The following is a 24,788-nucleotide window of genomic DNA, read 5'->3' on the forward strand; positions in this document are numbered from 1 at the left end:
CGCTAGGGTATCTCGGTGAACATATCAATGTAGGGGCGTCTCTAGCAAGGGAATTTAGTTGGGTAAGTGGTATGTGTGGCTTAACATAAGCATAACATCACCTCGGAGAAACATGCTTATGGATATAAAATATAACCCGAACTTGATTATTCCAAGACCAATTATCTATGAACTTTTCACTTCAAAAGTGCCATATGTATGATCCCATCCTTGTCACGGGCTCAGAATAGTAGATGATAACGAAATGATATTCCTATCTAAAACAGTGTAGCCATCGACGAGAATATCGGATCTGGAAAGACAAAAGAGGAATCTATCTACAGGATAAGGGGGTATATATCTATGGTTGTGTGGCAGCGCTAGTGCCTCCTTCGTTTGCTTTCCCAGATGGCGGCGTTTGCCTCATCAGTGGTGTTCGTCAAAATTAGCAGTTGGTGTTGGGGTTAGCCGTCACAATCCCTCACTTCCATTAATTATCTTGTCCGCCGTGTCCTCCGTAATTATACTGTACATTACCATCGCATAAATCTACAATTAATCCACCCTCTCCTCCTTGAGGAATACCAACAAAGGCAAAACAGTCGCAGAAGAGGCCAATGCAAATACTGAGACAATGTTAGAACAGTTTCTATTCAGAGAACAGATAGACTTGCCTGGCAAAAACTGGAAAGCTTTCAGGTAGCTCGACCGGACAATCTGCTGTAAAGGCTCAGATAGCGACTCGGCGAATCTGAGATCATTGAGGATGCCCTTTATGATCTACTTTAAGATTAGTATATCGCTCATGAATTTGAAGGTGTAGACAACATACCGTCTTCTTATCCGGAATATCCACAATATGTTGGACAAGGTTGTTCTTGAAAAGTCTCTGAGCCAGAGCGGCACCACAAGCGGGCCCGATAATCGTTCCTAGCTGCTGACAGAGATAATATGTTCCGATGCAGACCGAAAGGCATTCTTTTGGCGAGCTGTAAGACATGCCGATGAACATGGTTGAGAAGAGAATGCCAGGTGCAAATCCGACAACAAACAGGAAGAAGGATTCCCAAATGTTACAACCATCACGCCAGGTGAGGAAGATGAGAAGGAAAGACAAGACTGTGATACCGAGAGAAATAATACTCATAGTCTTATATCGTCTCATCCTGTGAATCGTAAGCGAACTGGCCAAGTTTGAGAGAAGGGAAGGGGGGGTATTTAGGGATGCATACCGTTTAATGACATAGCCAGAGACAACTCCTCCTAATGACACACCAGCGGCGACTTGCACGTACATCATCGAGGCAGCAAAGTCACTCTCTCCTTCGACACGAGTGAAATAGGGGACAACGTTGCTGACGAACTAGAACACAGTCAGTATCGTAGATGGCAAGGTCTGAGTAAGAATACATACGGCGGTACGACCGGAGAACAACAGGCACTGCATAAGGCAGTAGGCCCCCAGCTCCCGGATCAACAAGTGCATCGGGATCAAAGGTCTCGTCGCGTAGAAAACTTCGGCCAGGACAAAGACCATGAAGGAAACAACAAAGGCAACCACCAGACCCCATGTTGGCACCAGTTGGTCTTCTTCTCTCGTTCCCAAAGTTTGAAGCACGAAGAGTAAGAGGATGATCGTAGCAGAAAGCGTGATGATTCCGGCAAAGTCGATTTCCCGAAGGCGCGATCGGCGAGGTTTGCCTGAAGGCTGTTTATTTTTATCTTCTGTGTGGTTGAGAGAAGCGGGCAGTCCGTACACGGCGACGAGGGTGCAGAAGATGATCAGGGGGATTTGGCCCAAGAAGGACCTACAACGGTCAGTATCCATATTTATTGTTGCGCACTACATGTCTTACCATCTCCAGCCGATCGTATCCGAGAGCAAACCACCGAGGGGCGCTCCAACACTGCGGCCGATGACATTGATCACATTTTCATAACTTCGGTAGACTGCGACTTCACTGGGAGGTACTAGATCTGTATCATGTTAGAGGAGACAATACAGACATTGATGAGAATATACCCATGATGATGATAGAAACGAGCGTCACCATTCCAGCACCGCTCAGGCCAGCAAGGACTCTGGCCAGAACAAGCTGTGTCAGGGAGGCACTTGCACCGCTGCATCAGACTGTTAGATTTTGATTCAACTATCCAGGGCATGATGAAGATCAGCTTACCAGGCAAAACATCCCAGGGTGAATAAGATATACGAGACGAGTAGAACATTTTTGCGCCCGTACGAATCACTCAAAGCACCGTACTATCCGCTGTCAACACCTCTTATCTAGCACCAAAGAGCATATCAACATACCACTGGCAGCGAAATACAGTATCCAAAGTTATACGCAACGAGCAACCAGGAACCTTGGGAGAGGAGATGGAACTGCGACGCGATGGTACTGAAGGTGGACAGAACGAGGGATTCATCAATACTGGCAATAAAGACACCTATTCACATTAATAATTGCTGATACATCCCATGATTCAGTTGGGAATACCAAAGAATGTCGCATAGATGATAAAGAGATCAGGGTGTTTTGTCTTAACCGGTGGATCCGAGGTCCCTGAATAAGTCGGGCCACGGGACTGGAGGAGAGGCGATCCTTCATCTGGTGGCATATCCGGGCCACGCTCGGTGGGAGACATATTGGATAGTGTTCACTGTGGTGGGAAATATGTTAGATATTGTCAAGATGAATAAATTCCCTTAACCATCAGCATTAAAAACATGACTGCTGTCGAGGGGAGGAGGGAGAAAATCGTCGATATCACAACATAACTAAGGGTGAAAAAGCAAACTAGCTGAACCTGACAGAATCACTCACTCAGTCGCTAGTCAATCAATCAACCAATCAATCTCAAATCATCGCCCCAATCATTCCAATAAGCTGGCTCGATGTGTGCATCTGTGCCAAGGAGTCGAGCAGCCAGGCAGGTATTGTGTCAATTCGATGCAAATCAAGACAGATCGTCTTCCTTTTTCCGTCACTCAATGGATCCACTCTTCTCAGCCATGCATGGTCAGCCGCAGGAAATACAAATCATTTACTGCGTTGTGACTGGATGATCCCTTCTGCTGGGATCCTCTGGGAGAAAACCCTGTCGTCTATTCCACACAGAGAGCATTTATCGACATGGCAGAAATTCTCTGGGAAAATGCCAATATCAAGATGCCATTCACGTGTAGAGCACATGGGCAAAACCCTGAAGCAAAAATGGAGAGCTCTTCACATTCCACAGTGGATAGCACCGTTATCCCACAGAGTATGGGGAACAGATTCTGTGCTGCATAAGATTATCCTACTTGACAGAACGAACACTCATCAGCACAGATCCATCCATCCCCTTGGCTAAGCAGGCAGACCTTGATTGGAGTTGCTTCCTGCGCATTGCGCACTGACCTTTTCATTTAATAATGAAGAATACCCAGCCGGATGGCCGACTTGATAAGATTCTGATTGGCGCTGGCAGCTCTGCTAGCTTGCCAATTTGGGTGCTATCGGGATCGTCGTGTGTGGTGCTATTGTCACGATGCATGCACGCACTGGAAGAGTGTGGCAATATAAGAAGGCTGCGTGTGCATCCATGGCCGGGAACGCACCTCGTCAACATCCACTTGTGATTTTGTTCTGACCTTCTGAATACAGACGTGATCTTTAAACAAACTGAACGCGGTCGATATAATCATCAAGTCAATTCAATAGTAGCAAGGGGAAATGGCAAACCAGAGGATCCCGCAGTTAGGGTGGGTCGGTAAGTCTTCAGCAGAATGAGCTGAACTTCACAGTGCTGACTATGGTTAGGACTTGGAAAGATGGGAAACGCCATGGCGAAAAATATGCAAAAGCATCTGGCAGATAAGGGACAAAGCCCCCTGTATTTCTGGAACCGAACCGCATCGAAAGGAGAGCAATTGAAGAGACTTGGAGGAGTTGAGTGCGAGTCAATTGCAGCCGTTGTCAACAGCAGCGATATCATTTTCATCTCTGTAGGCTGAACAACAGTTTAATAATTGTCTGATATACTAACAGAACTAGACCAGTGATGATGCTGCTCTTAAAGTCATCGTTGACGAGATCCTGGCCGCAGGAAATATCGACCTTAAGATCATTGTGGACACAACAACTGTACATCCAACTACCAGCCAAGAGGTCTCGGAGAAGGTAGCGCAGAAAAATGCTACTTTTATTTCAGGTATGTCCACTCTCATAAGGATTTGGTAGCAGGAAAAAGAACTCATATCGACAGCTCCCGTGTTCGGCTCCAGCCCTATGGCCGAGGACGGAAAGATTCTGATAGTACTAGCTGGTGACCTCTCTGGCATCAAGAAACTGGCATCATATCTCAAAGGCGTAATAGCTCGTGAGACTATCACAGTGTCTGACAAGTCAGAAAAGGCTGCGCTCTTGAAGATCATGGGGTAAGCACTTTTACCAGCAGATATTTGAAACTAGAAGCTGATCGAATCCAGCAACTTCATCATCTCCGGATTCACCGAGATTGTTGGAGAAGCCCACGTTCTGGCGGAGAAGAGCGAAATGGGCAATGAAGCCCTTGAGAATCTACTCGAGCTCCAATTTGGACTCTTGCCTGGCATGATTTCTAAGCGGTTGACTAGAGGTAATTACATGCCGCCGAGGGGTATGTCTATCCAATGAGTAAATATACTACGACCAATGCTGACAACGCTAGGCGAAAATCCCTGGTCCAATCTCAGTCTTGGTCTGAAAGACGTGGGACACAGCATCGACTGTGCGGACACTGCCGGGACGAGATTAAAGGTCGCTGAGGTCGCGATGGATCATCTAAAACGTGCCAACACTTATTCCGAGAAGGAGGGTAGGCCCTTGGACTCGTCGGCCATGTATGGCATCATTAGGCAGGATGCAGGGTTGGACTTTGAGAATGACTTTGTTAAGAAAAGAGATGCGCAGTAAATGTATCTGTGTTTTGAGATATGATTGAAAAAGGGAAGTGCTCATGTTTATTCATGTCAGCTACCTGGCCAAATTCAGAGACTTATTGGGCTGGGAAAACGAGTAAAGCAGCGTTGAATAGCTTTGCAGCTCTCCTCTGTTCTTCTTCTGAGTGCAACGAAGAGCCCAGGTCGAAACGATGAGTTGCAAAGATCGCAGAACGAAGGAGTTCGAAGAAAGCTCATAGCGTAATTGTTATTTTTATCAACGTTAACTATTATCATTAATCAAATTTGTAGTCCGCATCCAGCTCCTGGGGCTATGACAGACTGTATGAATCACGGAGGTAGGCCCTAAGCCTACCTCCCTACCAGTCTCGCTATTTAACAGGGTGGTCTCATTGTCCTATCCTCACCCTAATCTGGCTTTTGTACCTACAGCATTTGGGCCTGGGAGTGCCTCCTGGCCCTCGTCGTCATTTACTTGTTGGGCCGCTTGGCCCTCCCTCCAGTTACCTTTCTTTCATCTGCTCTGCCGCCTCCAATTCCTCCATATCCCCATTCACCCTGCCTCTGGTCCTCCAGGGCTTGCTTGGCACCTATATTGGTGTCTTTGAGAAATTGCAGGATGGCAGTGGTTGCCCTAGGGTCCCGGGACAGTCTTGCTTCTGGGGTTTCCTAGGTCAGCACTCGGAGCAGGTCCTGGCAAGCACATGGCAATTTCGCGAGATGCCCGAACTCGGGTCGGGCATACTTTTGCGCGGACCTTTATATACTAGTTTTCTATATCGGCAGGCGCTCTTTCTTTCCTTCCTCATGCTTGATATTCTTATCGGCAGCTACCTAGGTAGAACTCATGAGATGAAGTTCCATAATCCTGGCTGAGCCTGTGGCAGTTATGGAGACAGTTTGCAAGCCACGTCTGATGATCCTCAAATGCAAGATCTTATGGCACAATCAAAAGCTGCAGAATCCAATTTGCCAACAATACATGCCGAGTCTGTAGGCCCATCACTAGTTCATAAATCTGCAAGAGCGAGTGACTTATACTCCAATAAAGATTTGTACTTCTGTGTCACTTGTATCTTCCATATCTTTTGCTAGCTATGTAAATATAACTAGGTCCTCTCGCGGTGCCAGAGATATCTGAAGCGGGGTCTCTCGGACAGCTCAAAGGGGAATTTGGGGCTCGATTATTCCGCGACTAACGAGGTCTATATGGAGAGGGCTAGCTTAAACGAAGAAAGATATTGCCTAGCGAACATATTTACGCATACGCAGCTGATTGAGTGCTCACTAACTATATGTGCGCACAGGCTGGCCTATATCAAGAATCTCCTGGCCTGACTATCCGGGCCGATTATTTTTTTCCTACCGATTCACATCAGAAAAGATGATCTCCTGGGTCTGTGAATCCTGGCTAAGCCATTTCCTGCCCTCGGGACCCTGCATAGTTGCGGGAGATTTCAACTTCCACCACCCTTTCTGGCAAACCAATGCCACCACTTCTTCACCTGGAGCGGAGCCACTCCTACAGTGGGCAGACCAACAGGGATTGTACTTAACTCTCCACCCAAACAGCCCCACACGAGGAAACAACACCATTGAGCTAGCCTGGGCCAATAGCCCTCTCATCTGCCCAGGCACCCACACAGAGCCAGCACCAGGCTTTCGAGTCCTGGCAGATCACATAGCACTATGCACAACAATCTGCTAGCACACAGCCAACAATGCAAAGCCAATGCTGCCCCTCTGAATAGCCACACTGCAGGAAGGCATCTTCCACTCTACCATCTGCAAGTAAGTGGAGGCATTAGGCCAGTCCCAACCAGCCCAGTCACACCTTACACAAGTGCTCTGGACGGCTATTCCACCACAAATCCACAATCATGCAGGCAATCACCAATATCCATGAAGCCTCCATAAAATTGGCATGCCCGCATCCATCAGGACATAGATGGTGGAACAAAGAATGCCAGGAAGCTTTCTTGGCTCTATGAAGAGCCACACATGATCTAAGCAGCCAACCAGCAGAAACAGAGGCAACACAATGAATTTTCCGCCACACAGTATGCCAGGAAAAACAACAATACTGGTGCACACAAATAGATAACTTTACTGATAGCCAAGACATATTCAGAGCAATCAAATGGAACAGGAAAAGTGAGACGGCTCAGCTCAGCGCCTATCACAGAAGAAAAAGGTGATGCTCAAGCGAAAGAACGGCCTACTTAAGCCCAAGAGTTTTTGAAAATGCTGTTTGATTTTGCATGGCTCTGCTCACCCACTGATCGCCAACACTCACCCTCAACTCTGAAGGAGGTCCTCTTTAATGGATACTATTTTCACAAAGTGCAAGCTTAATACACGCAGGCTTTGCTGAGATTTCCGCAGGAACATGGTAAGGTCATCACCTCTTGCGCGGATTGTCTCGAGACTAAGTCCTCGTAGCTGGGGCCAGGCCATATTGGATGATAATGCTAGCCGGTTGAAAAGGCGCGCATTTCAAATCACTGCAGGTTTCCATATGTGGTATGCGGAGGTTGTCGGTGTGGTGGAGCAAGTCGACTGTCCAGTTATGCACGACGTCGTGCTCAAAGGTATATTTCAGAGTGAGATTCTCAAGATGTGCTCCGTACGCGATGAGCTGAGCTTCGTGAGCAATTCGAAGGCATCTGGGGTCCCGAGCCACTGGGGCCGCTTGATCCCCAGCCCGTGAAATTCAGCGTGAGGGAAGTGATTGGATGACTTGTCTGGGTGACGACCTCTAACATGGTTGGAATTGCATCTGTTAATTTGAAAGCTTTCAGTAGATGTAAAACAATTTCAGTGATAGGGGAGTAGATCTCAATGGACGTGCAGTTGACGAGTTGGCAGAAGATGTTACAGAGCTGTTTGACAGCTGTATGGTCATGGAGGTTGACGAGATGACCGGAGGCATCACGGCCCCATTGGAATTCTTCCCCAAGAATTGTCTCGGTCTTGTCGAAACCTTTGATGGTCAGGTGGTATACGTAATGGCGGAGTTGTGGGTTTGTTGAGATTGTTTGGAGTTTCCCTAAGCTGTCAAGGGAGATGTCGGTCTCGACACTGTGAAGGGACGTTCTCCAGAAGATGAAGTATGTTTTCTCGTGGAGACTTTTGCATGTCAGTCGGAATGCAGGATCAAGGTCGGCCACAAGTCAGTGGGATCGAGGAAGGATGCAACTGTTTCGACTAGTTCTGACGGTAGGGCGCATACTGGTGACTGGTTCCAACTATAAAGGCTTAATAATTTTATTTTTCAAAAAATTCTTTTTCTTTTGGAAGTCATTTATATTATTTTTTGTTTGGAAAGTAGTTGGATTAAGGAAGAATGCGAGGTTAAGTACTGGAGGATTTCCGGGCCGTGTACTGGCTGTGCCGGACTAAGACTACATGCGTTCCTGAACCACTAGAAGACGAAAGATTAGCAAGATCACCAATGATCACAGATATTGGTTATTTAAATCCCCATAGCGCAGCTATCAAATGCAAGCTGCTGTTGTTAGCTTCTGTTTTTGCCTCGGTCATATAGATGAAATGCACATGCATAACTCATGTACCATGGTACACCGCCTACCCGACATAGTGTATCCCGGGATCCACGTGGAGCGCAAGGGTTAGTCAGCCGATTTTTAGCTGAACCCCAACCAGAGTCTATTCAGAGACTTTGCATTTTCCCTCTTTATATTCAAGTATTGTTCCCGGGGGGGATGAAACCCTAGCATATTGTTATATTTTATATTAATTCCGGTTGAACCATTGCTGCCATGGCGGACAAGCAAACTGTCGCGGTCGTTGGCTCGGGCATGGCAGGCCTGGTCACTGCGTTTCTTCTCCAACAGGACAAGAAGGGCCGATATGATGTGCAATTGTTTGAGACAGTAAGGATTACTACCATTGTCAAAATGCTTGTGCTAACACAGCGCAGCAAGACCATCTCTCTCTAGACTCCGCCTCCTACACCATCACAAAAGACCATGGCCACAACTCGACGCCTTATCGCATTGACCTACCCATGCGCGCATTCGGCGATAACTGTCACAATAACTTGAAACGCATGTACGACTACTTCGGGATACAATATGGGAGAAAGAAGTTCATTTATCCGTTGACGACACTTTCCGAGAAGAAGGCATTGCATTTTATCTACTCGTCCGCGAACCACCAAATACCTCCGATCCGCCCACCAACGAGCAGCTATGCCAGCTGGATTATAAAAACAGCCTATCTAGGACTCTGCTATTTCTGGCTCATGCTATGCTGTTTCTTCGTCCAGTCCAAGGAAGCCACCGCACAACACGAAGAGGAATCGCTCCGACAGTATCTCGAACGGATCTGGTTGCCACACTATTTTGTCCGAACATATATCTGCCCCATGTTCACGAGTATCACGACCTGCTCGCACGAGGAATTTTTGGACTTTCCAGCGAAAGATTTTGTGGAATTTGCTAAGAAGATATATCGCCGGCCACAGTACTACGTCACCGGTGGCGTTCACCACGTCCAAGCCACCATCGCCAACGGTCTGTCCGTTAAACTTCGCACCACTGTGACGTCCGTGGAACATACCGGTACCAAAACGCGCGTGACATGGGTTGAGGGGGAGAAGGAAGGTTCTGCTATGTTTGACCATGTAGTAATGGCAGTGACCCCAAATGTTGTGGGCGCGATATACCAACCTCTTCGCGATGCGATGAATTCAATACCTGTTGTTCCCGTTCAATCGATCATACACCGCGACGCAGATGTTATTCCCGAGTGTGGCGAGGAGGTAAGAGTACAAGCTACCAAGCAAGGCAACCAACGTGATGTCTTGCACATCTGCTCTGATGACAATGCCACGGAAACACACCACGAACACCCCTCTTCTGTCTACGTTACGACCTTCCCCATTTCTTCTATTGATCCATCGAAAATCATCCATCACGTACAATTCTCGCGGACACTGCGAAGCGTAAAGAGCAGATGGATCGTCAATCAGTTAATGGGCAATGGTATACCGATTGGTCAGGGCGAGAAGGAACAGATCTGGCGCAATGGCGATGGCAATGTCTGGCTCGCGGGGTCATGGTGTTATGACGGCATGGTGTTGCTTGAGGGGTGTATGGAGTCCGCGATGACGGTTGCAGAAAGACTGGGTGTTGAAGTGCCGTGGGTGGACAAAAGTGATTAAACTCTGTTTTACAGGGTTGCTGCGCGTATATATGCACATGCACATTTATGTCTGACTAATAGTTGGATATAACTTAGCATTACTCATGAACATACCGATACGAATCATAGATACCCTAAATTCAACCTATATTTCCAAGCTGAATATCACAAGCATTCAAACCCCTTCCCCAAAAGTACTCACCTCCTTAATACCCTCCAACTCCCGCAAGAACCCCTCACACCTCGCCTTCGCCATCTTCCAACACGTCGCGCCCAACGGCAACCTCAACGGCACCTTCTCCCCACGACTAGCAACACTCCACAAAGTTTCTGCCACAGCACTCGGCTCCATCATCCCAATCCCTGACTTAATCCCCATATTCACATACTTCTCAAGCTGCCGGGCAGGCATATCCTCACCCGCGTAGTCAGGATGCGCCTGTATACGCGCTTTCGAATGACCATCGAAGTTCGTTTTCACACCGCTCGGTTCGACGATACAAATATTGACTATCCAGTCAGCACCTGCTCCACGATCCATCAAAGGCTCAAGTAAAAGAAAAGACATACCATTCCAATCCGGATGTACCTCCCTCGCTACAGACTCCGACCACCCCTCTACCGCAAACTTCCCCGCGTGATAATACGCATGTCCCGGAAACCCACACAACCCCGCCAAACTCGAGATGTTAAAAACCACACCTCCCTTCCTCCCACCGACTTCCTTCCGCATAATCGGCAGCGCGCGCGTCGTAACCCGCGCAGTCCCGAAGAACAGCGTCTCCATTTCTAAATGCGCTTCCTCCTCGGTTGCGGCCTCGGTATCGCCAGATAGTGAATAGCCTGCGTTATTCACGACGACGTCGAGATGGAAGGCATCTCCGAAATGCTGTGCGGCAGCGACGAATGCGGCATCGACGGATGAGGGGGATGTTACGTCTAGGGCTAGTTTGAGGATGTTGGGGGTATCCGGGAGGTAGGAGAGGGCAGAAGGGTTGCGGGCTGTTGCTATGAGGCGTTGGTTGGGCTTGGAGGCGAGGAGGGTTGCGATGGACTGGCCTATGCCGGAGGAGCAGCCGGTTACTGGTTGTATTGTGTTAGTATATTCGTGTAGGTGGGGAAGGGGGAGGGGCAGTACTCAGCCAGATTGCGTCGGGTGGGAGGGTGTAGGGTTGGGTGTTGACGGGGTTCATTGTGCTTTGAGATGGTTAATAGGAGATGAGGTGTAGATTGTCTATTGCAACGTTGAGGTTTTTGTGGTATAGGTGATGCCCATCGTATTTATATATTCTTCACCATTGCTTCGCCCCTTTTGTCTCCTGGTCGGGAACTCAAAAGGGCCTAGCATGTTAGTGCTTAATTGTGTGAACCTGATAGATCCCCGTATTCAAGACTGTATATCGTATTTCGCAGGATCGATACTTGCTTATCGGCGTCCCAAAAACGTATACAGTGGCGTCGGGTTCTGAAAAAGGCTTAGCTCGGATGCGATGCGGGGGCTTACGATCCTCGCGAGATTAGACATCCTTGGACTCCGACTCTAATTCAATCTAGGATGCGAGACCCAGTAAAACTGATTGAGCACATCCGCAGAAACTCGTATATTGCACACTAACGCCGCGCAACAACAACAACCCCCCTAATAACCCCCGACCTACCCCACCACCCAAAAAGCCACCCGGGTACCTTGAACTTGCCCATTCCCATACCAAATCTCTTTAATTCGCTATCCTTTTGACGTATATATGCTGAAATCCCGGGAAACACATGTTCCGAGATATCCCGCATCTGTATCATATCGCGGTCATACCCCGCCTGGACTAATATATCCTCGTACTGCTTTGTAGTGAGAAAGTTTGTATATGGAATTCCGGATAGTAGACACATCAACTGGACAAGGAGTTTATTGGTAAATGAAGCGGAGGAGTCCAGGAGGAGGTCGAAGGCCATGAAGGAGGCTTGGAGGTCGCGACATGCGTGGGTGAGAAGTGGAGTGCGGGAGGGTTTGTAGTGGTAGAGGGTGTCGAGGGCTAGGAGCCATGTCTGGGTCTTGTCGTGGTCGTGATTGATGGAGATGGCTGTCTTGAGTCCTGGCTCCCAGGATGAAGGCTTAGCTGCGTCCGCAGCGAAGATTCTCACGTCCGGTGTCCACGTTAGAGTGTCAGAATCGGAAGTCCGGTTTAATAATCGCTCTCGTGCAAAGTCCGCCTGGGAGCGTGCAAAGGTGACTCCTACATATGAGCCAACCAGAGAACGTCTCTTCTCAGCCTGTCCGGCGATAGATAGTTTTCTGGTTAGGTAGAGAGACTGATCACCACAACCGATTCCGACATCGATGAGCTTGATCGCACTGGAAGCACCCGCGACCGTCTTATCCTCATTCAAGAGTCCCGCTGTGATCAGAATAAATTCCAATAATGCTTCACATGCCTCCGGGAACGACTTCGTATCCTATCATCCTGTTAATAAATCGTCCATAGAGATGAAGGGACACGTACCTTCCAATACCCCATATTCATCCACATACTTCTAGGCGGAGCCTCGACGTTGAGAATGGCATGATCTAGGCCATATAGCTTTTCTTCGTTGGCTCCGATGAATAGTCTGATGAGACGCTCGATGAAGCTAAGGAACGTGCTTAAGAAGCCCATGATTTTCGACTAGAGTTTGTCAGCGCTGGCTAGAAAGAGAAAGAAAAAAGGATTTATAATTTATGTGATTACCTTGAATCTATAATCAGCCTGTGTAAAGCTATTTTTTCTCGTAATGTGTAAAGACGATGTTGGGTAGGAGACTTGAACAAGCTGAGCTGCGGAGTTGCCTTGTTCATAATAATAATGTTTGCATAAATAAATGCATAAATCAAGCGACATCTAACCCTAACAGGAAATTCAAATCTGTTCCTATACAGGACTTAGGAAATAGTCGAGATTCAGTGGTGTTTTGACAGCTTGCTGTATATTTGACCGCTTTCTTCTAATAAAACTATAATATCCCCATTTTCTGAAACCCCAGCGGTTGACCGGCTACATATAACCATGGCTCAGTAGATCATGAAAATATCGACATAGTAGTAGATGAAGATCTAGGTAAATAATCTGATCTCGATGTACTGCGTCGTAATTAGCCCAACGCATGGTACATCCACGCGATGGACGGATTCAAAGAAGAAATAGGTGTCTGATATAATAATGTGCACTGACAATCACAATCTATTGGAGATCAATTGCAGTAGCGCAATGCAATGGATTGGCCGTAAACATGCACGGCCCGGCTGCCGGCTGCGTAAGCTGCTCTAATTTTTTGTTTGCTCTAGGACAATAGGTCACAGAATATCTTCGCTTGATCCCAGACGTTGATGGCATTGGCTTGTGTATGTCGCAAATGTACTCTTGAATTCCAGGTAAAAGTTGAACATGTTAAGAAATGTGAATCCACCTTTGGTGCAAAATTGCTGCATTGTTAAGGTTGATGCGTACCAGGATCCACTAGCCAGGATCCAATAGTAGGAGCTTTTATCTTTTACCAGATTCGTTGATCACAAGCACTCGTTAAGATCACGAATGACATGAGCACCAAAAAAAAGGGCACCAAATACGGTAATTTTTTGGTGGTGCTTGACGCTTTACTTTCTGTCAATTAGGGCAATAGCCATCGGAACAACGTTGCGAGCCAACTTTTATCGCATATCTGACCATTAGCTTCAAAGCGAAATGCCCAATTTCCCAACAGGAATGTGCGGATTTTGCCAGACATGTCATAATCGCAGATCTCTATCATTCTATAAAGATGGCTTTTTGTCATAAGAGCAGTCCTTCATGGCTGTCTGGTGAACTAATTACTCCGGATGCCAGATAAGTACGAGTCTGTCAATGGCAAACGGCCAGAATCAAAAGGAAGGCTTATCAAGTAATCAAGCAAAAAAGCGATAGCATACTCATAAAAAGAACCAGTCACAGCCAGGGTTCGTATTCGTGGCGCATCGTTTAATCCGTCTTGTCGTAAATATGCCGCCATGAGAGCATCGTGCTCTTGGACTATGAGTGTCTGAGATCTCATTACAGAAACCGTAAGCTGTTTTCCAACGGTTGGAATAGGCGGAACGTCTAAAGTCATTGAGCATCATGTATCAGTACAGCTTCTAGTCACCTGGTCGGCTTTGCCGTGTGCGTCTCCTCAAATGACGTGGTGGCACGGTATCCCCAAGACGTATATGCGTCTTGATTTACTCCAGACATTTAACATTGCATGTCGACATTGATTGGTGTTAATAAGCTATTGGACCAAGTTTGAAGACGTCTACAACAGTGCTCGTGCACTTCTGGCCGGTGTGCGGTGCGCTAACTAGGTTCTGGTGTGGTTTGTGCCAGTTGAAATGCCACTTTCTGTCAAGGATCCAAGGTGTGTCGGACACTGATAGACAACAAATGGACTAGTCAAGTCTTGCAGGATCCCTTCATCCTAATGAGAAGGAACACATGCTGAAAGCTCTCGAGGTGCACAAGCTGCAAATGCCAGAAATTGAAGCGTATCAAAGAACTCAGCTTCCCAATATCGATAATTCGCATACCGCTCAGTCATGTTGTCTTGGCTCAACTCCCTATGGGCATGGTTGCGGGTGCTTGGACTAGAAGGACCCGAAGAGTTCTGAAACAGATCGTTGACATTCATAATTGGAGGCCAGAGGAATTGGGCAGGGAATAGTATCCGAATTGGCATACATGCAAGCATTATGCATCCACAGCATCCGTGGGCATTGATAGCTGGTCGAAGAGATTTATGTTGTTGTACAGCAGCAAGATAGAGATAGTCACGAGCAAGCAAATAGCCTTGGTGTTATTGCAAGGACAATGGTTGTTGTTTACAGAACAAGAGCTTAGTCCGTAATTGAGACAATTAGTCAAGCGTCGTATTTCTACATCATGGGTTCCTCGTCAAGTTAGCCTGTACGGAAGCGCGTCAACAATATGGAAAAGCTTACGAATGCTTATGACAATAGTGTATATTGATTATTGTATCTAGTGGCGGGATTTCGTTCTTAGAAACTTTTCGTATTTTTTCTACGCCGCTCTGGCGTCTTGCTGCCGTGTTCTTCTCCTTTGCCATGTGCTCCTTCAGACGGATGGATAAAGTAGCAGCCTGAGGCCGATTATGTCCAACTTGTACACTTGAATAAAACCAGAGACAGGCAGCAACCGAGCCTAGGCAGATAATTAAACCCCTTCGCACCTCTTCCTCCTTCTTTCTTCCAACTAACCATCCACCATCAGCATCGACAAACAACAGCAACATGTCGCCAACAACAATAACAGCATTCGCTTTTCACCTCAAACAGAGCAAGAAGCACCTCCATAGTCTGGCAAAGATCATGAAGTGGCCACACTTGAAGGAGAACTTCACGACCACCTTTGAGAACACAGTGACGCTGGTCAACGGAAGTGAAATCACCGTCACCGACGGCAAAGCACCAGCTCTCGAACCAGGAGAGACAGGAATGGTGATATCTATGCAGTTTGCCGTAACTGGAAATATTGATGACGAAGACGAGGTCGTGTTACAGGATTTCTTGAATAAGTTGCTCCAGGGACCGAAGCAGCTTATGAGAAATTGAGATAGTGATGACTCAGGTTTAATTACGATATTTCTGCCATTATTATGGGATGTTTTATTTAATATCGGGGAGTCTGGGGATGAAGGATGTTTGTGTGTGTGCATCTCTCATTTCCTTTGCCTTTCCTGTGTGTGTATGTGTTTATGTAATTAATCTATTCAATGGGAATTGTTTCATCCTTCAAAAGTGATGAGTTCTGTTCAATAACCGTAGGAAAACTAGTAAATCTGTATTGTAGACACCTGGTATGGTAGTAGTCTCTTTCCATCGTCGGCATACACGTCAAACTACGACGCATAATGTGTCCATCTAGTACGCCATCTGTGTGGCGTAAAAAGGCAGTGAACTGATCATCATTTCAGGTACAGTTCCGTATTTTTAGCGACCACATGCCACAAGTTAACTTGCCAGAAGGCCCCTAAATGACGGTAGCAGACAACCAATAAATTCCAATCATATAGCGGGTTCCTAGATTGATCCATGGTTGATCATTCCAAACGCCGGATGAGCCCTAAGGCAGGTCATAATGTACTCTTGACTCCAGTTGAGTCATCATACGGATAAAGAAGTCAAGTATGTCACTCGAACACATGCACTTCGGAAATAGCGGCAGCTTCCAAGGACCACAGTTTGAGAAGTTCTGAACATATTCGTAGTTACGAAGGACAATATGAGTGCCTAGTAGGTGACCACAGAATCCTCCATCCTCATCTTCCTCCTTCTCTCTTCCATGGACGGATCTATCATAATTACCAGCAACAACATCAACATGCATTCGACTAAGACTACATCGTTTACTACGACATTCAAGCACGGAAAGAACAACCTCCACCAGTTGGCAAAAGCCATCCAGCCATGGGGCCAGTCCAAGAAAGAGCGTGCGAGAGCCGCAGCCAGCGCAGCCATAATGGAATTTCACGAGCGGCCGCCATGGAGCCGGTTCACATTTCCAGAAGCTGGAATTGAAGATGACAAGAAGTCCTGGTACAAAGGAGATGAGAAGAAGTTTATGACTCGTGGAGAAATCCTCAGTGATACTGACGCTGATGGCAATCAGCAGTCATGGTATGAAGGAGATGAGAAGTTCTTCGACACTAAGGATAGTGACGAGGAAAAGGACTGGGATGATAATGCATCCTGGCATACAGGAGATGACAGGGAGCTCAAGGTTCCTGTGAAAATTGAAAGGACTGACATTAATGAAATCTACCAAGAGGTGATTCGTCAACACGAACTTGATGTGAAACAGTGGGATGCGGAAGTTGACGGAGTGCTTGAGCTTATCTATGGATCATGTTGTGTGTGAGCATCTCCCATTCTCAGTATCCCCTTGCGTGTGCGTGTGTGTATATTTGATTATCTTACTCGATGGGAGATGTTCAATTCCCTTCAACTAGAATGGCTTCTGCCCAGAGATTCTATATGTGACTCGTCCGGTCTCTTAGCATGCAAGATTCGTACAGCGCCCCAAGTGTAGGGCATGGCGAGTTCTTCACAATAATCGATAGAAAGTATAATGTATTATGCAATTAGACAGTGCGAGAAGGCAGCAGCACTATTCTACGCCACCAACACCTCTACTAACACCTCCATCTTCAACACATCCTCTCCATCATCTACAAAACATAACACAACCATGTATAAAAGTAGTTTTCCATCCAAATCTCATCTCAACTTTCATTAACACAACCAGCAATGACCATAGCCGAACGCCAGGCCCCCAAACACTTCACCCTTCCACGCCCCCTCAACAACAACCGCGACTCCGTCCTCGAGGTCCTCCACAGCCATTCTCGTCTCGCAAAATGCGCCTTGCCGGACATCAACCTACAAGTCATCACCAAAACAGACGATACTACCGTCTTCATCGATGAACCTCACGGCCCTGAAGATCACACTGGTCAACGTACACCACGGAGTCATGAAATTCGTCGACCAGGTTGTGGAGCAAGACGTCAAAGCCTCTTCCAAGCTCGTTGATGACTTTTCTATTTCCGAAGAGAAAATGTGTTCGTAATCAAGCTTTCTGTTTGTTGTTGAGCAGGGTTGGTTCTGGGGATGGCGTGGGGGTGAAGGGTACCGGTACGTTTGGTCACATCAGATTCCCGTGTACGACTATTTCACTGAATCAACTGAGTCGAGTCAAGAAGTTGTCACTGTCCGAATTTCCAGATTTCAACGTGCCAAGTCGGTAATTTCAAGAACCTGCAGGAACGGAGAAGTCCAAGAAGGAAGGAGCGACTTCATTACCTACCACATTGGCTCTATACACGAATACCCATCTTTCCACCTGCACTATCTCCATGATCTCTGCAATTATCGCGGAAATGGCTTGGAGTACGTCTCCCTGCTCAACTGCGACCCAGATTTTGCTAACATCTTTCAGTCTTCACGAAAAGCAGCGAACGCATTCCCAAGCTTGTTCCTCTCCCTCCACTCTTCAACGACACGCCTGAAATTGCGATCTCAATTCTTCACACCCATCACCGCACCTTAGCTGAGGCAATCTACCCTCACACTAGCATTGAATCAACGGATGCCAAGTCAAACAGCACTGTTTTCGTGATCCATGCGCCAGGCTATCCTCAAAGAATCACCGTCACGCTCAAGAACTTCATGGATGGTCTGTCAATACTTGAGGAGGGGAGTTTCGGACCGGGTATGAGGATGGCCATGCGTTGGAAGCTGGCGGATGGTGGGGCCGAGTTTCTTCCCGGCACGCAATGCCTTGAGGAGAGCGGACACCTCTCCTGTTATCGCCTCTTGACTCCAATTCCCGAATCGTTTACGCACGAGTATCACTTCAAGACGATTATTCTATGGACTTTGTTGCATCAAATGTCGATCGGCGAACGAGTCAAGGCAAGGAGTGCTGGTGTGGCGCTCACTTGGGGAAAATCTGGTGACCGCAAGGAGAAGTCAGAGTGATTGTAATTATGTTCCAATGGCGAAGGAATTGGTTGTGTTGCTGGATAGTGTTGGAGAGACGGAGTGAGAGAAGGTAGTTATACAGGGCACGTATGGCGCATTGCGATGCACCATTATTCCTCTTGCGACAAATATTATTGACTAGAGATGTCAAGGTTGAATGTACTTTGAGTTGGAATCCGTTGAATTGGTCGCTAAGAGAACCATAGTGAATACAGGCATGTGAGCCCTATACACCAACACAATAACCTTCCATCCGTCTCGACTCTCCGTTATAGTCATCATCTCACCGACCAATATAAAATGCTTTTCGGTGAGCCCTCTTCTTCATAATAGTCAATTCACTTCATTGCAACTAACAACACCAACACTGGCTTGTTCAGCTTGTGTATATCTATGTGCAGATAAAGACGAGGAAGGTGTTGATATGTTGTTGGAGAGGATTGCTGGGGGGTGATGCTGAGGCTAATTACTAAATCAGGCGTGAGTGACGAATATCGGTTATCGATATGATAGCTTTGTTTTGTACAATTAGTCCAACAAATTCGATTTACAGAAGACGATACTATTATCTGCATAAGTAAATGTGTTCTAGTCTTGGTGTGAAGTACATGTCACCGAAGGAGCAGTGGCACGTGAGCCCTATCCACATACAGCACCCCATCTCAACTCACCATCCAACCAATATCTCTGTTCAGCAAAACAGCCATGTTTTCCAGTGCGTTCTCCCAACCCAATTTAGTCACACTGGATGCTAACGCTCCAGTCTTCACAACAACCCTCGAACGAGGCCCAAAACGCATCTCCCTCCTCCCATCTCTCAACGCCGACAAACCAACCGTTCTCTCAATCCTTCAAAATTACATCCACCTAAGACACTGCATCTGACCGGACTCCACAACAAAATCCACCGACCCCTGCGTTGACACCCCCATATTCACTATCCGCTACCCCGACGACCCCGCCGTCGCCCTCAAAGCAACCTTCATCAACATCACCAAAAGCGTGTCCGTCCTGGAAGAAGATACAATGCCTGGTGTGAGCTTTTGCTGGCGGGTCGTTGGTGGTCAAAACGGCATCTTGTGTCTCGAGGAGAATGCGTGGCTAGAGCGGTCGTTTTTGATCGGTGGATGTATGAGCTCAGGAATGGATATCGGCCAAAGACGTAGCGAGTGCTGGAGTTTTTGGAGAGGGTTTCACAGGGGGATAAGGTGGGTGAGAGGGTTGCGGCGGCTGCTGGGAGGGTAAGATATGTTGAGCCTGGGAAGAGGAAGAGTGAGTGATTATTGCGGTGGGTAGAGGGTTGTATGTATTATCTCCAGCTCTCAAGAGTACGAGATATGTACTGCATTGCCCTAACATCCCTCTTCGAGACTAGTCGCTCACTGCTATCCCGAACTATGAAAATCAGGAGTAGTTCGGTGCAGCAGTATTCTCAAAGAATATGGACCGTTGATAGCCGGCTTTTTCTTTTCCCTATCTTATATCTATCCTCACCACAGCCCACTATCCTCATCTCACTATACCCCTTGGTCGCAACATCAGCGTCGCAACATCAGCTACATCATGCATCTCCTCTCCAGCATCCTGGCTACCACGTTAGCATCCCTCGCAAGCACATCCGCCCTTCCACACATCGACCACCGCGACACCTGCATCCTTGTCCCACGACAAACTTCGTGGATAACGGTGGTGTCTGCTTCACCGACATGGCATGCAAATCCAGCTTCTGCAAGGACCGCCGCTGCGCCAACAACCACTGCACCTCCAACCAAGACTGCGACTCCCAGACAATCTGTAGCCACGGCAGCACTTGTATCATCGGCTGCCTGCCGGATGATCACGAGTGCGAGCGGAATGAGCAGTGTCGCTCGGGAAATTGCAATGACAGACAGTGCGCTGCGGGTACTCGGTATCCCGGCGCGGAGTGCTCGGATAACCGGGAATTCCCGCAGGGCTTGATTTGTTGGAATATGGAGTTTATTGCGCAGGACCGGAAGAAATGCTTAAAGCCGGATGAGCCTGGGACGAAGGGGCGTTTGGGGAATCCGTGCAGTGGCAACGAGGACTGCGGCAAAGAGCTTGAGTGCAAGGATGAGAGGCAGGGTGTTGAGAAAATACAGGACATTTTCAAGGCTTTTCCGCCTGGGGCTCCTGAGAATCATCTCGTGTGCGTGGAGAAGAAGGCGAAGTGCACGCCTTTCCAAAGCCAGTGTTTTATGGACTCGGACTGCTGCTCAAACAAGTGCCGGACTACTGAGATCTTTTTTTTTTTTTTTTTGCACCAGTATGAAGAGGAATGGACTTGTGGGTCAAGCTCTTAGTGGAACCGAATGATAGCTTTATGTACCGATTTTGAAAATTATAATGATGATTGTATATCTTATCTAGGATGTCCGATGTCTGATGCAGTCTTATCCAGAGTCCATACTTGGGATTAGACGATATACACTGCCCAATATCCTTGCAGCCTATTAGACAAATGTATTGCTGAAAATGTCAAGGTGACAGGAATCTAATGCAATGAAGAAGCCACCACTGCAGGTAGATCTGGATGTGATATTGTTGAGGAATGCATATGTGATGAGAAATGAAGTTTACAAGGTCTGGAATGCAGATATAGACAAGATCCGCAATGTTTTCTATGGTGATTACCCAGTGGCGAATATTTCCTGCCATTGGGCAAGCATCTGCGTTCTGGCTAATGATTCCCAATTCATACAAGAGTGTTCGGTATCCGTCCTCGGCTATAGATAATAATTATGGGCATGCTCAAGATAATCAGGGTCCATAGACGACGATGCAGATATCTACAATAGCCAATGATATATATACAACTCTTTCTCCAGTCACGCTTGTTCTCTCATATAAGATGAACTTTCAACCAGCGTCCCCAGTTTCAAGACGCTCCCCAGCACGCCCTCCGGGGACCTCACCGGGCTCTCTGCTCGCTCCCTCGCCTCTATCTCTCCCCTCCCCCACTACCATTTCTCCCCCCTGATGCCCCGACTCTGGCCCATTGACCACAATAGTCCTCCTAACACCCTCCCGAAGCCTCCGGCTCTGGACTCGTCTTACCTGAGCAATATTAACCGCGATCTGCGCCCCAAAGATAATCAAGAACATGCCCAGCACCAGAGTTTGCGGAAGATACGTCGCAGAGCTGGAGTTCCGCTGTGGTGGAGTACGTTCGCGCTGACGGTCAAATGTCGACGGCGTGGAGCCAAATGACACAGAGACGGACATGGAGAACGGAGTGAAGGAGGTGATAAAGCTCGGGGATGATAAGGTCGTCCCTGGGGGCAGCAGAAGTGGGAGGACGGAGAAGACGAAGAGAGGGACGGCTAGTCATAAGACAGACATGATTAATGGGCGATTTGATCTAGTTGGTTTAGTATGTCAGCCTATTGTGACAGGGATGGCGACGTACCGTTCTCTAGATTCAAGCTTCTTGACCCACCGCGCACTGATCTTCAACCGTTCCCGCACGCTTGTTGCGCATAAGAGGCCGTATTTCTCTTCTTCGGAAACGTGAAGGATGCTCGCGAACCACCAAGGGAACCGGGATGGATCGGTTGGTTCGTTGCCGTACGCCATTAAAGCCCGGGGATGCAACCATGGCGCTCCGACTCTATGCTGTGCGCGAACAAAATCTAACGCCATATCTAATAATTTCTGCGTCGACATGGATTCGAGTGGTTGTTGCGTCTGCTGCTGGGGCTCTTGAGATGATGGCGGCAATGTCTCCGCAAACACAGCAGTCTCTGCGGCTTCATTGCTTTCCTCAACTGTGATAGGAACATCACCGAGCCTCTCAATTTGCCCAACATGGTACCCGTCCAGCATATCTGCCTTGGTGACCTTAAACCGGGAAACTCCAGTCGCAATCACCAGACTCCTGCCATCAGGAAGCGGCTCATAGCGATCCACTAGCATAAGTGTGCCGTACTGCATAAATTGCGTCCTTCCTAGGCCACCCTGCCTTCGCCGCGCACGGTTATACGCAACCATACCAAACTTGTGTTCTCGGCTATCCATGACTCGACGGATCATAATCCGATATCGGGGCTCAAAAATATGTAGAAAGATTGGCATAGTTGGAAACGCTACTGAGCTCATGAAGAGAGGGATGGTTTGCTCATCGTCGAGACTTGCTTCATCGTGCGCGATGGATTCTCGACGCGCGGAAACTTGATCTGGGAATAAACATTCCATTAGTCCCGCGACACGGGCGTTAATAGGTTCAGCTTGAATGGTCGAGGGCATATTGAGCTTTCGCCGACAAACAGGACATAGGTCTGAATGGTTCAAGACTAGCCCAACGCATTTGCGACAGAATGTATGGCCGCAGGGGGTCGTTAGGGGATCTGAGATGAGCGAGTAGCAGACCTGGCAATCCAGCTCATCGCGGATAGCCTGCTTTAGTCGCGTAAGCAGGACAGCATCAATGGATGTCTCGACCACACCATCCCTCCTCTGATAAACAACATCCGACGCATCATAGTCCAACCGTCCCTCTTTGATCAACCCGTAAACGCCCCTCAGCGCTCCGCCATCCAAAGTCGCCGTTTTCCATGTTTCCTCCAAGTCATTTGGATTTGCCCAGGTTAGATCCAGGACACTGTCCCCATCCCCGTACCCAGCGCCAGATGTATTCCCACTCAAAGCCTCCTCAATAACCTCCACCAACCTCGTCAACAACACATCGACTCCACAATCAGCCACACAATGTTCCCCCACACACGACTCGTTCTTTTCCCACGGACAATTAAACCGATATTTCCGTCCCTCGCCTGCAGGATAGGTGATTCCCACCCGTGGCTGGACGGGTGGCAGACACTCCCGGCATAGTGCATTCCCGCATGGCAGGCGGAGAGGCGTGCGGAGGGGGCATGAGCAGCGGGCGCATTGGATCCGGCGGAGGATAGTGTGCGCGGGGAGTGCGGGAGAGATGTAGGATGCTTGCGATTGTGATGACGGGTTGAAGGGATTGTATGCTTGAGCGTCTCGTTCGTCTTCGTTCATGGCTGTTGGGAATTCAGAGTCGTGTGGAGAGTGCGGAGACGGGTGTTCGTTCATGGGGAAATGGGGAACAGTCGCGTGCGATGCAGTATGTACTCGTAGTATATAGGCCAATATATCAGAAGAAGATAGCAAACATATTTAGAAAGACACGAGTTGAATGGCAGCTGGAAACTGGTGTAATACTCCGTCACGGAGCTCTCGTCATCGGAGGTCCGAGTGGGAAAGCGTGGCCGTATCGGTAGTGTGTGGCATTATGATTAGACCTTGGCTTATCGATGAGGGTACGTCAAGAACTTCAGCATAAGTCTGTAAGTGGATAGCATATCTGCAATTCCCTCTTCCAGATGCCTGCTGAAGAATTACGACTGCAGTTATCTGGGCGCGTATGTTGTTACTCCGGGACGCACATACTCTAGCGCAACTGAGGGCAACGCTAGAACAGCTCGCGAGAGGGGATTATCTAGCCCTAATCGTATTACGATGCATCTTTCAAATCCCTTCACGGTATCTCAATTTGGCTAGTGGGCAGCAGCCACTGGCGCGGTAGTATTACATCTTCCACGGCGTCAGTGGTGGACTGATGATATGGGAGAAAGGATACGGAAGGAGATTTAGAGGACACTACTGTCCTGAGAGAAGCTATATTCGATGGGCGATTGATGCAATGAGGGTTCCGTTTAATAATGTATAGCCTCTTCTATCGCCCTCACCAGACCCATGTCTTGTTTCACTATAATGAACTATATCAAATGAATTCAACTATCAAGAGACACACATCACACAATCTAGCGGATGATCTACTGCACAAGCCGACCCACCCTCCAAATGAAATACATATTTATTTGAAAACAACGCACAATCAATCACTCTCACCAGCATCAGCCCTAGCCTATATCCCTGATTTAGACATGAAGACTATAGGATTCTCCATGATGCTATTTTGTTGGCATATATCTAAGAAGGTGCTCAGTCCATCAGGACTGAATATACCAACATCCGGCCAACAGTCCGATTATCCTCCCAAGCCGCAACAGCAGTATACTCTCAGGCTTGAGCCTGTCCTTTAGAGAAGAGTTGGTGATCCTTAGATTTTACTCATCATCTGAATCAGATATATCGTCATCGTCATCCTCTGATTCAGCCGCTCCG

At 47.8% G+C, this 24,788-nt stretch overlaps 12 protein-coding genes across 12 annotated transcripts; 7 read left to right on the plus strand and 5 right to left on the minus strand.

The window, feature by feature from the left end:
* Window positions 1-534: 534 nt before the first annotated feature.
* On the minus strand, window positions 535-2,628 carry ACHE_40107A (uncharacterized protein; the record flags this gene model as incomplete). Its single annotated transcript, XM_043278269.1, has 9 exons — window positions 535-759; window positions 812-1,145; window positions 1,212-1,342; window positions 1,394-1,787; window positions 1,836-1,956; window positions 2,003-2,100; window positions 2,160-2,242; window positions 2,294-2,430; window positions 2,481-2,628. The coding sequence occupies 9 exons, from the start codon at window positions 2,626-2,628 to the stop codon at window positions 535-537; spliced, it is 1,671 nt and encodes a 556-aa protein (XP_043136065.1).
* A 1,070-nt stretch (window positions 2,629-3,698) lies between these two features.
* Window positions 3,699-4,919, plus strand: ACHE_40108S (NAD(P)-dependent oxidoreductase; the record flags this gene model as incomplete). Its single annotated transcript, XM_043278270.1, has 6 exons — window positions 3,699-3,735; window positions 3,786-3,970; window positions 4,020-4,176; window positions 4,231-4,402; window positions 4,454-4,623; window positions 4,675-4,919. 6 exons carry the CDS (start codon window positions 3,699-3,701, stop codon window positions 4,917-4,919), a joined length of 966 nt encoding a protein of 321 aa, XP_043136066.1.
* Window positions 4,920-8,688: 3,769 nt separating this feature from the next.
* ACHE_40109S (uncharacterized protein) lies at window positions 8,689-10,094 on the plus strand (the record flags this gene model as incomplete). Its single annotated transcript, XM_043278271.1, has 2 exons — window positions 8,689-8,802; window positions 8,850-10,094. The coding sequence occupies 2 exons, from the start codon at window positions 8,689-8,691 to the stop codon at window positions 10,092-10,094; spliced, it is 1,359 nt and encodes a 452-aa protein (XP_043136067.1).
* A 156-nt stretch (window positions 10,095-10,250) lies between these two features.
* ACHE_40110A (SDR family oxidoreductase) lies at window positions 10,251-11,268 on the minus strand (the record flags this gene model as incomplete). The annotated part of the gene is made up of 3 exons (XM_043278272.1): window positions 10,251-10,585; window positions 10,646-11,158; window positions 11,214-11,268. The coding sequence occupies 3 exons, from the start codon at window positions 11,266-11,268 to the stop codon at window positions 10,251-10,253; spliced, it is 903 nt and encodes a 300-aa protein (XP_043136068.1).
* Window positions 11,269-11,686: 418 nt separating this feature from the next.
* On the minus strand, window positions 11,687-12,726 carry ACHE_40111A (uncharacterized protein; the record flags this gene model as incomplete). The annotated part of the gene is made up of 2 exons (XM_043278273.1): window positions 11,687-12,526; window positions 12,574-12,726. 2 exons carry the CDS (start codon window positions 12,724-12,726, stop codon window positions 11,687-11,689), a joined length of 993 nt encoding a protein of 330 aa, XP_043136069.1.
* Window positions 12,727-15,443: 2,717 nt separating this feature from the next.
* On the plus strand, window positions 15,444-15,686 carry ACHE_40112S (uncharacterized protein; the record flags this gene model as incomplete). Its single annotated transcript, XM_043278274.1, has 1 exon — window positions 15,444-15,686. The coding sequence occupies one exon, from the start codon at window positions 15,444-15,446 to the stop codon at window positions 15,684-15,686; it is 243 nt and encodes an 80-aa protein (XP_043136070.1).
* Window positions 15,687-16,455: 769 nt separating this feature from the next.
* Window positions 16,456-16,992, plus strand: ACHE_40113S (uncharacterized protein; the record flags this gene model as incomplete). The annotated part of the gene is made up of 1 exon (XM_043278276.1): window positions 16,456-16,992. The coding sequence occupies one exon, from the start codon at window positions 16,456-16,458 to the stop codon at window positions 16,990-16,992; it is 537 nt and encodes a 178-aa protein (XP_043136071.1).
* Window positions 16,993-17,381: 389 nt separating this feature from the next.
* Window positions 17,382-17,666, plus strand: ACHE_40114S (uncharacterized protein; the record flags this gene model as incomplete). The annotated part of the gene is made up of 1 exon (XM_043278277.1): window positions 17,382-17,666. One exon carries the CDS (start codon window positions 17,382-17,384, stop codon window positions 17,664-17,666), a length of 285 nt encoding a protein of 94 aa, XP_043136072.1.
* Window positions 17,667-17,989: 323 nt separating this feature from the next.
* Window positions 17,990-18,614, plus strand: ACHE_40115S (uncharacterized protein; the record flags this gene model as incomplete). The annotated part of the gene is made up of 2 exons (XM_043278278.1): window positions 17,990-18,023; window positions 18,073-18,614. 2 exons carry the CDS (start codon window positions 17,990-17,992, stop codon window positions 18,612-18,614), a joined length of 576 nt encoding a protein of 191 aa, XP_043136073.1.
* Window positions 18,615-20,323: 1,709 nt separating this feature from the next.
* Window positions 20,324-21,021, plus strand: ACHE_40116S (putative extracellular cysteine-rich protein; the record flags this gene model as incomplete). Its single annotated transcript, XM_043278279.1, has 2 exons — window positions 20,324-20,805; window positions 21,006-21,021. The coding sequence occupies 2 exons, from the start codon at window positions 20,324-20,326 to the stop codon at window positions 21,019-21,021; spliced, it is 498 nt and encodes a 165-aa protein (XP_043136074.1).
* Window positions 21,022-21,494: 473 nt separating this feature from the next.
* Window positions 21,495-21,860, minus strand: ACHE_40117A (uncharacterized protein; the record flags this gene model as incomplete). Its single annotated transcript, XM_043278280.1, has 1 exon — window positions 21,495-21,860. The coding sequence occupies one exon, from the start codon at window positions 21,858-21,860 to the stop codon at window positions 21,495-21,497; it is 366 nt and encodes a 121-aa protein (XP_043136075.1).
* Window positions 21,861-21,962: 102 nt separating this feature from the next.
* On the minus strand, window positions 21,963-23,693 carry ACHE_40118A (putative ATP-dependent protease (CrgA); the record flags this gene model as incomplete). Its single annotated transcript, XM_043278281.1, has 2 exons — window positions 21,963-21,996; window positions 22,045-23,693. 2 exons carry the CDS (start codon window positions 23,691-23,693, stop codon window positions 21,963-21,965), a joined length of 1,683 nt encoding a protein of 560 aa, XP_043136076.1.
* Window positions 23,694-24,788: the final 1,095 nt, after the last annotated feature.

This window comes from Aspergillus chevalieri, chromosome 4 (assembly GCF_016861735.1).
Source record: "Aspergillus chevalieri M1 DNA, chromosome 4, nearly complete sequence".
Lineage (NCBI taxonomy): Eukaryota > Fungi > Ascomycota > Eurotiomycetes > Eurotiales > Aspergillaceae > Aspergillus > Aspergillus chevalieri.